This window comes from Antrostomus carolinensis, unplaced genomic scaffold (genome assembly GCF_000700745.2).
Source record: "Antrostomus carolinensis isolate BGI_N321 unplaced genomic scaffold, ASM70074v2 scaffold14124, whole genome shotgun sequence".
NCBI classification, from domain to species: domain Eukaryota; kingdom Metazoa; phylum Chordata; class Aves; order Caprimulgiformes; family Caprimulgidae; genus Antrostomus; species Antrostomus carolinensis.
Genome location: NW_010312928.1, coordinates 296,787 through 311,889, shown reverse-complemented (window position 1 = coordinate 311,889; position 15,103 = coordinate 296,787). Strand labels below are relative to the sequence as shown.

At 40.1% G+C, this 15,103-nt stretch overlaps 1 protein-coding gene across 1 annotated transcript in view; it reads left to right on the top strand.

Annotated features, from left to right (window-relative positions):
* Nucleotides 1-2,348: 2,348 nt before the first annotated feature.
* The window catches only part of UNC5D (unc-5 netrin receptor D), a 62,746-nt gene continuing 49,991 nt past the window's right edge, over nucleotides 2,349-15,103 (top strand). The window contains exons 1-3 of the mRNA XM_010167177.2: nucleotides 2,349-2,625; nucleotides 7,624-7,767; nucleotides 10,702-10,805. Coding sequence (XP_010165479.2) covers nucleotides 2,349-2,625; nucleotides 7,624-7,767; nucleotides 10,702-10,805 — 525 coding nt within the window. The remainder of the gene's footprint in view (nucleotides 2,626-7,623; nucleotides 7,768-10,701; nucleotides 10,806-15,103) is intronic.

Below are 15,103 nucleotides of genomic sequence, written 5' to 3'. Positions count from 1 at the left end.
ACGCTTGTACAAGGCTGTTGCATGACCCGTGATTCATGTAGCATCGAGATGAGCAGTGAGATAGACACTGCCATCTGAAATCAAGGGTCTAGATGTTGCTGTGGTCGGGAGGAAATGGCCCATAAGCTTAAAAAAGCAATAGTATGTCAGAAGTCATCCTCCAACAGTTGCAAAAATACAGGGAGAAGGATGTAGCAAATATGAATTTTATTGATACTGCAATATGGTTGAAAGAACTTCAGTGTACTGGGAGGTACTTTTAGGTTTAATGTAACCCACCAACTAGCAGAATCAGAGTAGTGTCTCCTAGAAAAGGAAAATTTAAGTTTTTCAGCTCTGTCAGATGCATGCACATATGGAGTCTGATACAGAAAACCCTTCCTCTTTTCCTCTGCTGTGATCTTTGTTTGGTTCTCAAGGACACTTAATGTAGTTACAGATACACCTCGACTTACCTCTTTGTGTTAAATGTTTTCTTCAGGAGTGAGCCAGTTCCACAGCCCAAATCCACTCTGCTGGTGATAGCATAGGGTATTTTGTGCTTCACTCAATTTATCTGTTGGTGAGGTGAGCTGGACAAGAGCATGGCAGTCCCGTAAGAGGTGGAGAATCTGTTGTTTCAGGGGCTCAGCAGTAACACCCAGCAAGAATGTAGAGCCTTATCATTAAATCCAGATGCCACTTGTGAGAATAATTGTGCCTTTAATTTCAGTGGGGCTGGGATTTCATCCTTAGTGTCTTACCCTAAATAGCAAATTTAGTGGAATAACAATGGGTTATTCTACATTCTCTAGCTGAATGTTCCTGGTAAAATTGGCCACTATTCTTCCTCAACAAGGCACGTTGCTGCCTTGTGAAGCACTCAAAGCATTGATGGGAGCATGGGATTTCCAGTCCTCCCCAAAATCTTATAATGACATTTTTGTTATTTCCTATAAAGCATGGATTTAATAAAGCCTGCAGGGACGCAGTATTACTGCAGATTGACAAGATGGAAATTGGCATAAATGTTCAGTAGTAAAGCACTAAAAAATATGATAATATTTTATAAAGTGCACTGTGAATGTAGTTTAAAACATTGAGCTCATTTAAGAACTATAATGATCTCACAGGACATACACAGTGTATATTTTCACAGGTAGATATACTGAGTGCTAAGACAGAGATACGTATTTTTAATAGAAATAAAGACAAGGTATGTTCTCATAATTCTGTAATCTACTAGACCTGTGAAGATTTTTAGACCTACTTCACGTCATCATAATTTACCTTTAATCTGACTTAATTTCATTGGTTTTGGTTAAATCACATATATGTTGCCCTCAGCTGTTCCTCTTCCTCTGATACTGTATTTCCTTCATCTGCATATGGACTATGTTCTCCTCTGTCATCATCTGGCTACACTGTATGTGTTCAGTACTTCCTAATCTTCCTTCATAAACTGATCCCTTCCGACTTATTTTTGTGGCTGTTCTTTGAATTTTCTCACAAAACTGACAAGCTACTGAAATAAATCCCAGTGTTGCTAAAAATCAATGGGAATTTCCCAATTTTGACAGCAGCAACTAGGATTTTACTCAATTAGAAGTGTTGTAGCAAGGAAAAGCTGGTGTCCCAGTGCTCTATGTTCTATGTCTAAGCACAGGAATTCAGAAAATGAGGCACCTGGGCTTATATATTGGTGACTGAATGTCCCTGGCTCCACTGTCTGTGACAGAAGCTGAGGAAGCTCGCTATCTTGCAGTTTCTGGCCCTACAGAAACTACTTTTCCACTTTTATGTCACCTTAAAGGGGCTGCAGTAAATGGGAACAGTGTAAAGGCATATTGAAAATTTCCTCTGAGTGGGTATGAAATCACAGGTTGCTTGTTCCACCGTTGGAGCGCTGCAGTAATGGCGTTCATATCAATGTATTTCTCTGTGGTTAACACTCTGATCCCTGTTAAATCTGCAGCAGCTGTCTAAAGAAAATTAAATTCAGTTGAAAGAAAGGAAGTTTTGGTAGTTAAGGCACTGGGCTGTCACTCAAGAGAATGAGGTTTAGTTTCTACTTCTTCTACAGACTTTGTGAATGTCCTTAGGTGACTCATTTAATCTTTCTGTGCCTTAGTTCCCCATCTATAAAATTGACAATCCTGACGATCCAGTTTTCTGATAATTCTGATGCTTCTTTTCTGTAAGTTTTCTGGACAGTTCTTACACTTAAATTACTTGATTATTTGTGTGTGTGTTTGTGTGTCAAATTCATTGCAAAGCATAATTCTGACAGCTACTGAGTTCTCCAGGTGTTTCTCTAGTAAAGTTAGCTTTTAATTAAGTCCAAAACAGTATTTAATCAATGAAATGAGATGATACAAAAACTACAACAACATGAAAAATGTGTATTTTCCTTTCTTTCTCTTTCAGGAAATGATAACAGTGAAGCCCTTCCAGAGTCTATCCCATCTGCTCCTGGAACACTGCCTCATTTTATGGAGGAACCAGATGATGCCTACATTATAAAAAGCAACCCCATTGTCTTACGCTGTAAAGCTATGCCAGCTATGCAGATTTTCTTCAAGTGCAATGGAGAATGGGTCCATCAGAATGAACACGTGTCTGAGGAAAGCATGGATGAGACGACAGGTAAGAGCTCACGGGTCCTTACAAAGGGAGTTAAAATGACTGTAGATGTGGGAGGCGTTAACCCAGAGACAGCACCACCAACATTTCCAAGTGGAGACGTAGGGCCTGGTCAAACACTAACCTAGACAGTGAGCTTTCTGAAGGAGGATAACAGTTCTGGGAGGAACAGTAGTTCTGTGTATTTCAGCGACATCATTTGCAGTGGGAACTAGAAACAGAGAAAGATAAACTTTTGTGAAATTCCTGTCAGGATGAACCCTGAAAAACCGCCGATGTGGTGGCTGAAATCTTTCTCCAGCCTCGAGCAGTCGTAGGTATTTAGTAGGTAATAAAGTTAAATTGGAGAAATCCACTGTGTAAAAGTGTGTATCTAAGAGAATGAGGAGGGAGAAGAAAATGATCAACAGATTTTATCATGCTCCCAGCACACCCTCTATCTTTTCTCATTTAGAAGCATCTTGATAAGTATTGCAAACCAATTTAATGCTACACCATCTTGTAATTTCACAATTCTGTTTTGTTATTGCTTTCCTCCTCTTTTTAAATTCCAAGATTGCTAGGCAACTCCATGTCTTGGAAATAGCAGTGTATGCATAACATCTTCTCTATCAATACAAGAAATTCTTCTTTAGAGGAAAAAATGCCATTTAAAAATAAGCTACATCTCCTAAAGTGGTGTTTGGCATTCTTTTTAAGTGACACATTCTGAAGAAATTTCATCCTAAAGACTTTGTAAATGCTAATCTGGATGAATTTTAATTTTTACAGTTACCTTTTCGAAAATAATTTAATAGGCATAACCTTTACTTCTAAAGGCATTGCTGAATCAATAGAGAAGAAATGTCGTCCCTAAATGTTTTTCTTCCATATGGTTAATGAAAATCTGTCTTGTGAATACTGCAATTATGTTTTCTAAGCCTTGGATTAATAACAGAATAAAAAAAGATAAAGTAACATTAGGTGGGTTTTTTTTTTTTTAAATAACACCAATAACATTGAGGTTCAAGACACGGAGGCAGAGGTTCAGAAATGGGATCTGGAATATGAATGTTGCAGGTTTGAATTTAGCCCAGGGACAGAGCTAGCCATGAAAGTATTGTTCTCTGAACATAAGTGTGGTCCAGACAGTTCAGCGTGTCTGTGTGTTCCAAGAAGTACCATAATGTCCTTAGGACACAACAATGCAAGTGAAGGCTGTATATAGGGTAATATGGAAGGGCAGGCATGGATGTTCTCTCGCCATGATGTATCCATATCCATGTATTATTTTGGAACTCAGCCTTCAGTAAACAGGAGACTATTGGGTTTGGGGGTTTTTTAGAATTAATGTGCAGTGCCCTCGTTTCTGGAGTCAAATCTGGGACATAAACGTGTCTGTTACCGAGCCTGCACAGTGTTGTGTGTGCTGCCCGGGCTCCATCTGGGAAAACCTGGACCAGAATTTTTGCCAAGAGCGGTGCCTCTGGTTAAAGGGTGTGATTCTGGGGTGCTCACTAAAGGGAGGTTATACTGCATAAAAATGGGTCTGAACTTTACTTTCTCTGTGTATTCTGCCTCATAAAGATGAGAGCTTGAGCTAGTAGATGCTAATATGATAAAAATGTAATAATTACAGTTTGATTAATTTCCTTCTGCTTTATTTTTCTTGCCTGAATATTGCAGCATGCACCTCAGAATTAGTTTACAAATATTTCAACTTGTAGTTTCACCAGAGGATCAGACCTGCTAAGAGTAACTAGAGTTTTCTTGTCTGATAAATAAAAGGATTACAGCAATAACTGCTGTCAGTGTTTTTTCTCATTTAAACAAATAAAGCTGACAAATGCTGAAGTTCTGTGCAGCTCTGTTATGTTTAGTACATGGAGAGCAATTATTCATCTGCTGCCAGCATTAGTCTATCTGCAGCTAAACCATCCAACAGTGCAGAGAGCTTATTAGCATATCAGTACCATACTCATAATTTTATATTCTGTACGGCTGTGCTGTGTAACAAAAGATGATGGTTATAATTTGCACAATAATTTAAAGGGTTGGACTTGCAGGGCTTGTTAGAGTTACACAAGTCACAGGTAAAATGTTGTTCTTGTTTGTTAAGTGCCTGGTTTTATTTGCTTGGATTTTTTGTTCCGTGTCATTTCCTATTAAAATTTTTTCTGGCGTTTCTTGAGGTGCAAAGGGCAGGTGAGTGTATTTGTTGGGGAAATATAGTGATGATAAATGAGGAATATATACCTCTGTTCCCCGTGGGTTTACTTGCTGTAGTTTGTAAACCAAATGGAAATAGGAGTATTTTCTCCATAAACAAAACTTTCCCCAAATACTTTATGTTCTCCAGAGGTTCCTTCCAACCACAACAGTTCTGTGATTCTGCTGTTTTGGATGCATTTATTTTGTCTATTGGCAAATTGGGACTCCTTTAAAAGGACCTGAATTCCTTCCTGTCCCATTCTCAAAATGCTGAATCAGCTTCTCAAAATCATGTGCTGTTTATTTGTCTGATTCAACCCACATTAAATGTTGCTTCAGAAAATATAGGCTGATATATAAATTAATTAAATAATCTGTCAGTGAAAGGAAGAGCTGGGCTGGAGAATGTTCTGTCATAATAAATCTGAAGCTGTAAATGCCTGTATCGCTGACGACTGCTCAGAATTTTACACTAGCAATGAGCCTAGAAATGGTTCTGCATCTCAAAAAAAAATCATCATCATGTGCTGAGTTTTCTCTTTGGTATCAGTGAAAGTTCTGTAGCGCTGCAGTTAATGGCCAGTGACAGGGATGATTCTCTTCCCCAGCAAGGTGCTACTTAGAGGCCATGGTGGGAATAAGCTGACTGTGGGACAGGAGGGCAGGTGGAGATACTGAGGTACAGGAGGAGGCTGTACCTTCCCTGCAGCACCCAGAGCAGCACTGTGCACAGGGGCAGCACAGACATGCAGGCAGGTGCAGTGTACACGGCTGCAGTCAGCTCACTGAGCGCTGGGTGAGCGATTGCTGACGGGGGACAGGACGTCTGGAAAGGTCAATATTTGTCAAGGACTGAACCATTTTACACCCTTGTTGAAGAAGTCTTTAAGTAGATGGGCTGCAACCTGGTTGGACATGGCTGCAAATTAGCTTGGCTTTGGAGGCTCTGGAGCTTTGATGCTTTGTAGCTTGAGTTGAGATCGTTCAGGGACTGCACACAGCTTGATTTGCAACAGGTCAGTAACGAGAAAGTGTCTGTCTGGCAGTGTCGTGTGGGACACCAAATCATCAGCTAGTTTAAGACCTGCTGTGCCAGGTCACCAGGACTCAGACGCTCTCTAATGGAAGTGACTGTAGCTGCTCTTGTCTTTAACCTGTAAAGATCCCGCTGCAAAAGGGTTGTGTGACTGAGAATCCAAGGACATGTGGCTGGAAACACTGGATGTTTAAATTGAGCTGGTGCACTTTGATCATGGATTTTACAGTCAGTATGTCAGCAGGGAGAGGAGTTTCTGACAGAACTGCTGGGTTCCATGGGCTGTGTTTACTTCATTCTGGCTTGTCTTCACCATGACAGGAAATAAAGGATGTTTTGTAAACGGTTTTACTAAAAATTGCATCAACATATTTAAAAAAAAAAACCACACAAATAAAAATGACCAGGAAACCTTGGTTTGTTTATTACAGAGTGAATAAATATTTGAGTGACTAAAATGATTATTGAGACAACTTCAGAAGCTATCACAGGTTTGTCCGTGTCTCCAGGTATCTGTGAAATGTGGCAAACCAAACAGGCTACATGAAAAGAAGCAAAGTTGCCTATTGCTGGAAAAGTAGCAAAAATTTTGTATTACTTCCTAGTATTTAAAGCTTGTCTGACCTTCCCTGCCCATCTTCACCGAGCATCCTCTGTGGGCCTCATCTCTCCTGTTTACCAAAGGAACACGTTGACTTCTCAGTGCCTTTCAGAAGTGAAATACCCAGCTGTTAATGGTGCCTGAGATTAAGTGGAAGCCAATTTTTATGGAGTTTGGGTTTAAAAATTTCTTGCTTTATAAACTTCACAGGTATGAAATATTTTAAAACTGAGTTGTCATTCATTTCCAGTGAAGGGGAAATTAGTATCTTGGGACTGCACAGGAGGGGAAAGAAGAAAGTAGTAGGCATGAATGTTTTCTATTTTCAGATTGCTGTTTTTCTGGCTAGCTCTCTCACATGATTCCTAATGCCTTTTAACCCAGATTTGGATTATATTCTCTCTTCCCCAAGGTTGTCATGCAGAGGTAGTTGCAGATACAGCGAACGTCCCCAGCGTGTAAAATAAGGTGTCAGGTTTACAAGGCTTCTTGATGCCTTGTATTTACTTTCAAGCTTTGTCTGAAGCAAATGCTTCTGGTCTGAAGGGCAACGCTGCTGAATTTCAGCTGTGCCCAGGAGGTTATGAAACGAGTAGCAGGCTAAGGAGAAACACAGGGCTCTTCCCATCTTTACTCCTGGCTGACCTTGATTATTCTCTTAGATCCTTTTCTCAGCTCTTTAGGTGTAACTGATTCCTACCTCAGGTAAAGAGGTAGTAGTGGCTGGAACAGGCTGGAATTCAGTGGGCACTTGATTATTCCTGTCATACATACATAGTTCTGGCTGTTTGACTTGGTTGAGGGCCCACCAGGGCACTTCAGAACGGTTTTCAAGGGCACTGAGATGTTAGATGGGAACACAATTTTATTGTATATTATATTATAAAATTCCAGATAAACATTCTGGGTGAAAAAGGCACAAGAGAGAAGGTTTCTGAGGGAGGTGTTATATTCTTGCAAAGACCACAGTGAAGGGGTAATTCTTGTAACTCGATGCATTGTGACTTATTCAGCTTTTAGAATTTAATTAGTGGCAATATATTAGTGTCAAAGCAATTAAAGCTTTTCCTTAATTAAAAATGGAATTGTTTAATTACAAGAAAACGTTGGCTAACCTTACTTTTATGCCCAAGATAGCCTGTATCAACTAATCTTCTGTATCTTTCTCTTTCAGGATTGAAAGTTCGAGAGGTGTTCATCAATGTGACGAGACAGCAGGTGGAGGATTTTCATGGGCCAGAAGATTACTGGTGCCAGTGTGTTGCATGGAGCCATCTAGGGACCTCCAAGAGCAGGAAGGCGTCTGTCCGCATAGCTTGTGAGTAGAGTAAATGTTCTGCTATTCCAGGTTCTGTAAGGTACAGAAACACAATATTCTTTTAGGGTTAAATATAAATGGATACTGACAATTGTTAAATTTTAAATAACAACACTCTAGGTTAATGAAGAGTTATGGGGGAAGGAAGGTCATTTGTTTTAGTCTCTTTTGGCATAGAAGATGCATTCTAAGATTTTTAATACAGAGGACAACCATTGTGCTCAGATAGGAAGTGTTGAGTTTATCTCTGTTCTTCATATCTGGACTAGTGTGCTGTTGTGTTATAACTCACAATCAACAGATCATTATTGGAAAGGCACAAAAAATGAAAAATGCAATAAATGCCATCACAGCAAGAGGGACATAAAAAAGATAGAACCCAAATACAATTGTTACTGTGAGACTGTGGAGGAATTCAAAACCTCATCCAATTTTTACCTTGCAATTAGATCTGCTACATGGTTCTAACAGAATCAGAGCCTGAAGCCACCCTTTTACAGCAGTGCTGCTAGCAGAGAATTCAGGAAATTCCTGTCCCCCAGTCTGTTGTGAACTCTCTTCCTTTAAATCACCAGTTCAGGGCTTTAAAGACCTAGTGCCAGGAAATGATGGCAACAGGCTGCGAAGAGCTGGGAGAAATGTTTCTTTGGAGGAGATGAGGGCAAGAGGAATGGATTAGGGAGGCTCAGGCAAGAAACTCTGAATGGTAACTTTACCAGGTAGTGTTGTAGCAATTATTGATAAATCTTTTTCTCTAAGATTATTCTCTTTTAACAGGTAAACTTAAAATAAACATTCGAGATAAGGAACAGGACAATGTAACAACTCCTTGGTTTTATAAATTACAGATTTTTTGTTTAGTTTGAATGTGTAAATATGTGTAAATTCAATTTTTTTATTTTATTGCATTAACTGTCATAACACTGAATGAGCTAATAATTCCCCTGTATCGCTAAGCTGCAAAAGACTGTTATTCTGAATTGAATTTTTATTGACTTTTCTCCGCACTGTGATTTCCCAACCCCATAATATGGCAATATGAGTAAAAATTAGAATGAGCAGAAGCAGGTGGAGCCGTGTGTTGGGACTTGTAAAGCCAGCACTGTGGTACCAGTTCTGCAGACCCCATCCCCAGCTGCCATCCGTAACTGCAGGGATGACGTGAACCGAGCAGGCGCTCCAGGGAGTGCTCTTCATTTCGGCTTTATGTAACGCCCTGAGTGTGGCTGAATGTTTCGCCTGAGAACTGTGTTCCTGTACTGGCCATTTGCTGAGCTGCTTTTACTTGAAGCCACGGGTTTTTGTGAAAAGAACAGCAATTCCTGAGTGCAGAGATGATGGGGCTTGTTAGTTGTCCAGACAGAAAAAGTGAAGAGCTGCCAAGAGACGTCTATAAACCGCCCGCTATTAGTGTCCCGGGCTCACCCCTTCATGGACCTGTGTCATCCTGTCTGGTGAACAACCAAGCTACTTAATTGGGGCATGGATGTCTAACTTGGGGAATACCTTGTAGAGGACTAAAGATGAGAATGTGCAGGTCCAATTTGTGATGGCACACACAGCCCGGAGCTTTTTCACAGCACCTGTCACTGTGATGCGCAGTGTCGTAGCGTCACCTCCTTCTTTCTTTCTTTCTTTCCTTTTTTCTATTTTTTGCCCTTAAAGCCTAGAGATTCTGAATTAGGTGTCAAGTCCAAAGCATTACAGCACTTTATATTTCTCTGGAAAAGCAGGTAAGTATTTCTTTATGATAGTGTGGAACGCAGAGAAAATGAGAAGATGGCTCTTACTCCATTTTTCATCCTAATAAAGGCATTTGTAGGCACAACTGCAGCCTAACTGTTAATGAATGACTTTTTAAGTAGGGTACTGGAAAAAATAATGGTTATCTGTGGAAAAAAAAAAATCAACATTAACAAAGACTAATAGAAAGGAGGATACATGCACTGTGTGAATCTTTCTCTAGTGATCAGCTTGCTAAAATAAGTCTTAATGTATTTTATAAAATATATTAAAGTGTAACTGATTTGGAGCCTCTGCTGTTTAAGGGGATGTATTTCATGAAGTGTAAGCAATGGAGAAAATTAAATCAGTAAATCCACACTGTGGAATTTACAACAAGGTTTGAAGAAAATGAGTATGTTTGTAATGGAAACATCCTAACTCTCAAAGCACATGTTGTAAGTAACATTCCTTCCATTTAATCTTCATTTCACAGCACGCAAAACTTTACATATTGATGGGGAATATCTGGATTAGGCCAGTGCCACTGGATACAGGTTTCCTTTGTGTCTGTTCTGGTTTTTCCAGACACAAGTGCTGCAGCCGCATCAGTGTGACTCCAAGATAATATGTCCTGTTTCTTGCCCTGAATTATTAGCTGGGCTATGGGATCTGAAATGAAGCCATCTTCTAATCAGCCAGTTTGGAATATGTGGAATTGCTCTCAGTCCTTTCCTTCCTTCCCCTACAGCTTGCAGCATGTGGGCAATCTGAACAAAACATGTAGCTTAGAATATTTTATAAAATACCCAGGCACTCATCTGAAGTAGCACGTAGTAGGAAAATTATTCACCCAGTCTTGGTTTCATTCAGTTGGTTGCACAGCACCCTAACAAGAAATACCACCTTGTTCTTGCATTTAATTCTCCTGTTTTGGAAAGGCAATGGCTTGAGAGATGGAATGCACAACTGAAGTTGAGTGTCTCTGCAGTCACACACAGATCATTTCTTAAAGGCGGAGAAATGGAAACACAACTAAAGATGATAGGATCTCTCTGCCTCTCATCTGGGGAACAATTAGCAGCTCTTGGTTGTCCATTGCTTTATACACACTCTTAAGACTATGACAAAGCGGTATTGCTGCTCACTTCTTCAGCCTGCATAGTGCTGTTTGGGGAGGAATGTAATGAATTATTGCATTAAACTCTGCAGATTTACGGAAGAACTTTGAGCAAGACCCCCAAGGGAAGGAGGTTCCTATCGAGGGGATGATCGTTCTCCACTGTCGGCCACCCGAGGGAGTCCCTGCAGCTGAGGTGAGGCTTTGTGCAGTGTCACTGCTGGTGGCTGATGCTTCTGGGCTGGTGAGACATGGGGAGAAGCAAAAAGGGCAAAAAATGGTTTTCAGGTCTAGTGTTGGTTGCAGTGTTCTTCTCTCACAGACTGCTTTAAATACGTATTTTTTTATTATGTAAGTTTTTAAAAAGTATGAATTTTTATCAGAATTCAGGAATGTTTGCTGAAAAATCCCTAGTAAATAATTGGGGAGGGGGGGGGGTTGCTTAGGGGTTTAAACTACTGTTTAAAGCTCTGGTGTTCCTGGGTGAGCTGCGGTCACCACGTTCAGGCTGCGGTGTAGGCTCAGCTGCTGTGGAGCAGCCCCGGTAATACCGTGCTGCGTTTCCAACTGCATGCTCTGCAGCGTGCTCCTTAGCATCTTTTGGTGAATAAGAAAAAAGGAAAACGAGTTAGAAATAAGAATGTTGAGTAGATTAACTTGTATCTAGACATCTAATGTGCATTTCTCTGTCATTAAAATTTCTGCTACAACATCCTCCTCAGTTGTGCGTTATTTTTACTCATGTTTAGTGTTACTAGAAAAATGGATCCTGTGTTACAAAAAATTGCCCATATTATTGAAATGTGTATTCTGGTAAATGTATCTATGTTGTAGACAGAACAAACTTCCAAAGGTATAATTGCCTAAACATCCTTGGTGTGTGAGGGACCCATACTCTCTGCAGAAGGGATGGTAATTGCTGCCTCCAGAAATTCCCCAAAGACACCAGCTGGCAACCTCGGTGACCTTTTTCTCTCAGCGTGCTCTGTAAACCAGGTTTCCTGACTGTGTCCCTCCAGATTGTCGGTGTATCCTGTCTCAGAGAGATTTGCTGTCTCCATGGTAAAAATTTCCACTTTGCTTATTCCTTTCACCCTTGTTCCACAAAAAAAGACAGACTTTATAGTAAGACAAGTGAATGTTTATTAATAAAATGCCCAAAATCAAGTGCAGAGTTACCGGAAAAAGGCTGGAAACAGGCAATTACAAAGTGAAATGAAGTGTGATGTAGCAACTACTTGACAGCAAAATATCTTTCCTAACTGTGGAAATATATCAGACCTGCAGTTGTGGGGGTATGTGTCAGCTTGGGAGCCCAGTTTTCATGGAGGAACTCTGCCTTGCCCAGTGCCTTCAAATTCTGGTTGTCTTCCACTTCCTTCCCTTCCTCTTTTACTCTCCATCAATTTTTTTTCATTTGTTCAATTACCTGTATACTCCCTCAAAACTTTGTAGGCTCCAGTACTCTGTGTCCTGCATTACACTGTTCACTGACGGAGGGTTCTTTAATGCAGTAAGGATGCTAGTGCCTCCCTTAGGAGATCACGGGGCGCTTTTCTGTGTTGACTGTTTTCATAGGCTGAAGAGAATGCTGCCAGGTAAGTCAGTTTGGTTTTGTTACCAGTTCTAAACAGGTGGTGTTTAAAGGTGAGCAAAGAGTTTTCAAGTGAAAAACTATAGAAAATCTATGTGTTTTCTTTGAGACTAAAAGAAAAAAAATATCACAGTACGTATGGTTTGCTGAACTGGCTGCATACATTTGACTGCTCTCCAGTTTCTGTGTAGTTAAATAGCCAAAATACTATCCTTGTTGGAATTCAGCCATTTGGGAAAAAATGGTGATTCTCAGTCAACACCATTTGAATTTTACTGAGAAATTTAGGATTATTTGAACTACACTGCTTTACACTCAACAATTAAACAGGATATCGGTCTTTTATTAAGTTAGGAATTATATCCAATGCAAACCTGACATTTTAATTTCTTTCTACAGGTAAAAATTGTAGAATTTTCAATAAACCCTGATTTACTGATGTTGATTGTAAAATTGTTATTGCTGCTAATAAAGCCTGTAAATCTTAACAGGTCATATTTGCTTTGGACAATAAAATTTCACATAAAGGTTCAGGATTTAAGGCTAATGCTGTGCTCATCAAGGTAAACAGTCTAATGGAATAGTTCAGTGTCTTTATAAACTGGGCACCAGATTCACATAAGTAATGGCACTGGTTTGTGGCAGTAAGCTTGATGTTATAAACTCTTTTGGTATTTTCAAGTTAAACACGACCTGCCCTGTTAAACATGTGGATAAGAAGTAGCTGTGATAGCCAGTAAGTCTGCTCAATAATTGTTATGTGGGTACTGAGAAGTGTGGAAGGTTTCAAAACCCAGTTGTTTGCTGGCAACAAATCTGTGGTTCTGATCCAAGAATTTATTTCGTTAGAGTTTGGATGAAGCTCTAGATGAAAACATAAGGCTTGAAATAACTATGGACAAAAAGCTTGTCTTCTGTTTCATTAGATGCAAAATAGATGCTAATTGTGGCATTGTTGAGTTTTGTTTGTGTGTTTGGTTTTTTTAATCTGTACTCTGCATGGACCTGGAAATGCAAACTGAAAACAAAATGGGTAGGAGACTCCAGCCCCTTTCACATTACCCTGCCAATATCTGTGTGAATACCTTGGGAAGATTTAGATTATTCCAAGTGCAAAAGTTCAGGAACATTATTTTCCCAAAGAGCACACATTTCCTGTGCTTGCCATAGTCACAAGTTAATTTAGGTATTTATTTCTGACAATGGCTATGAATGACCGGAATACTCAAACCTCTAATCATGCAGTGCAGCTCAATAAGAGGCAGACACTTTACCACTGGAATGAAATTTAAGTTCAGCTCAATTATTTATGTGAGCCTACCCCATTATCATGAATATAAATCTTCATCTCTAGAGTTGTTTTTCTGCAGTTTAGAGGTGCTGAAGATTCCTTAAATCTGATAGAACCATTAAAGGTAAATGTTCTTGATCTGCACCACAGCTTAATCTGAAAAGTCCTGTCATTAGTCCTGTGAGAAGTGGAAAGCAGGAGTAGTTTTTAGTGGTGGCTGACATCATAGGTTGCTTGGAATTAGCAGGAGGGAGATCCTTTCTTTTCCTACTATTCCTTTCCACGTTTCCAGTCACTCCTCAAGTGTTTTCACCCAGGTGATTTTAGCCACTGCTGATGTTTCCTTGTATAAAACTGGGTGAGGGGATCTTGGCAGTTCTTGGTAGGCAGAGGTACTTGTTACTAAATATATTGGCATCTCCCAGGCATGTCTATGCCATCATGTGCCATCAGAGGCAACCCCTTACTGTGCTTTTGTACAGGAAAAAGCGTTTAACCGAGCAGCAGCATTGGGGGTCCACGTCTGAGCGTTCCTGAGCTGTCATCACAGTCAACATCTCTGCCAATGGGGCCTCTCAGTACTAATCCTTTCTTTTTAAATTTAATTTTGGGGTGGGACAGTAGGAATGACACACATGCAGAGATCAGGGCCAAGCCTCACAGAGAGGTTCTCTAGAGAGAATTCCTCTAGATCAAGTTTAGTTTTGTTGGGAGAAATTTGTGTTTCTACCATCTGTTCCAGAATGAGTAAGGCTTCCATATCTCATCACTAGTAGCAAGGAAAAAACCCAGATTAAGTTTGCTTATATGTGTAAAAGGAGTTAGGAGGATATGGATTTAAGGTTTGGATCCATAGTTTAAATGTATTGAAACTGTATATGACTTAAAACTTGGCTTGTATAAATTAATTTACAAATAATGAAAGCTCATGTGACATTGTCAATGCTCTGCGTGCTCATACAGTATTTAGTAAATAGTCTTTAAGCTGAATAACACATTAGTGAAAGCAAACAATCAAGGAGGATTACAAATAAAGAACAGCAGTATTCTAATTCGGCTTTAATGTTATACAGACGTGAATCAGGAGCACCAAATCCTGCTGAGGCAAGCACTGACTGTAATGCTGCTTTGAAATGTGCTGCACTGTCTTGATTCATTTAGCAGCAAATTTCAGTTGCTTGTGTCAGCTGGGTCTTGTGTAAAAGACATATACGGGAGCATCTCTCTAAATCTGCATTTTCTTACAAGAATTTGATTACACTCTTCACGGAGCTGGTCCATCTCTTGTGCATGAAATACTACTGAATGTGCCTGGTTTTACTAACAATAAAACCTCATGTGGCAACAGCAGCCAAGGGGACAGTAACTGAGGTATTACCTGTTGTTTTACCCTCTCACATAATTTAGACAGCCCTGGCAAATTATGAAACCATTTTGAACTCTGTATGGGCAGGAGAGGTGCCTGCCTCTGACTGTGGTAATACCAGGTGCCATCTCCTGGAGCCCCTGCCTTGCAGTGCCCATGCAGGTCCAGGCCAGCTGCCTTCACTCACCCCGTAGCCCACCCTGTCACTGCAGCCTTTGTTTGCAGATTTCCCATCTCCAGAGT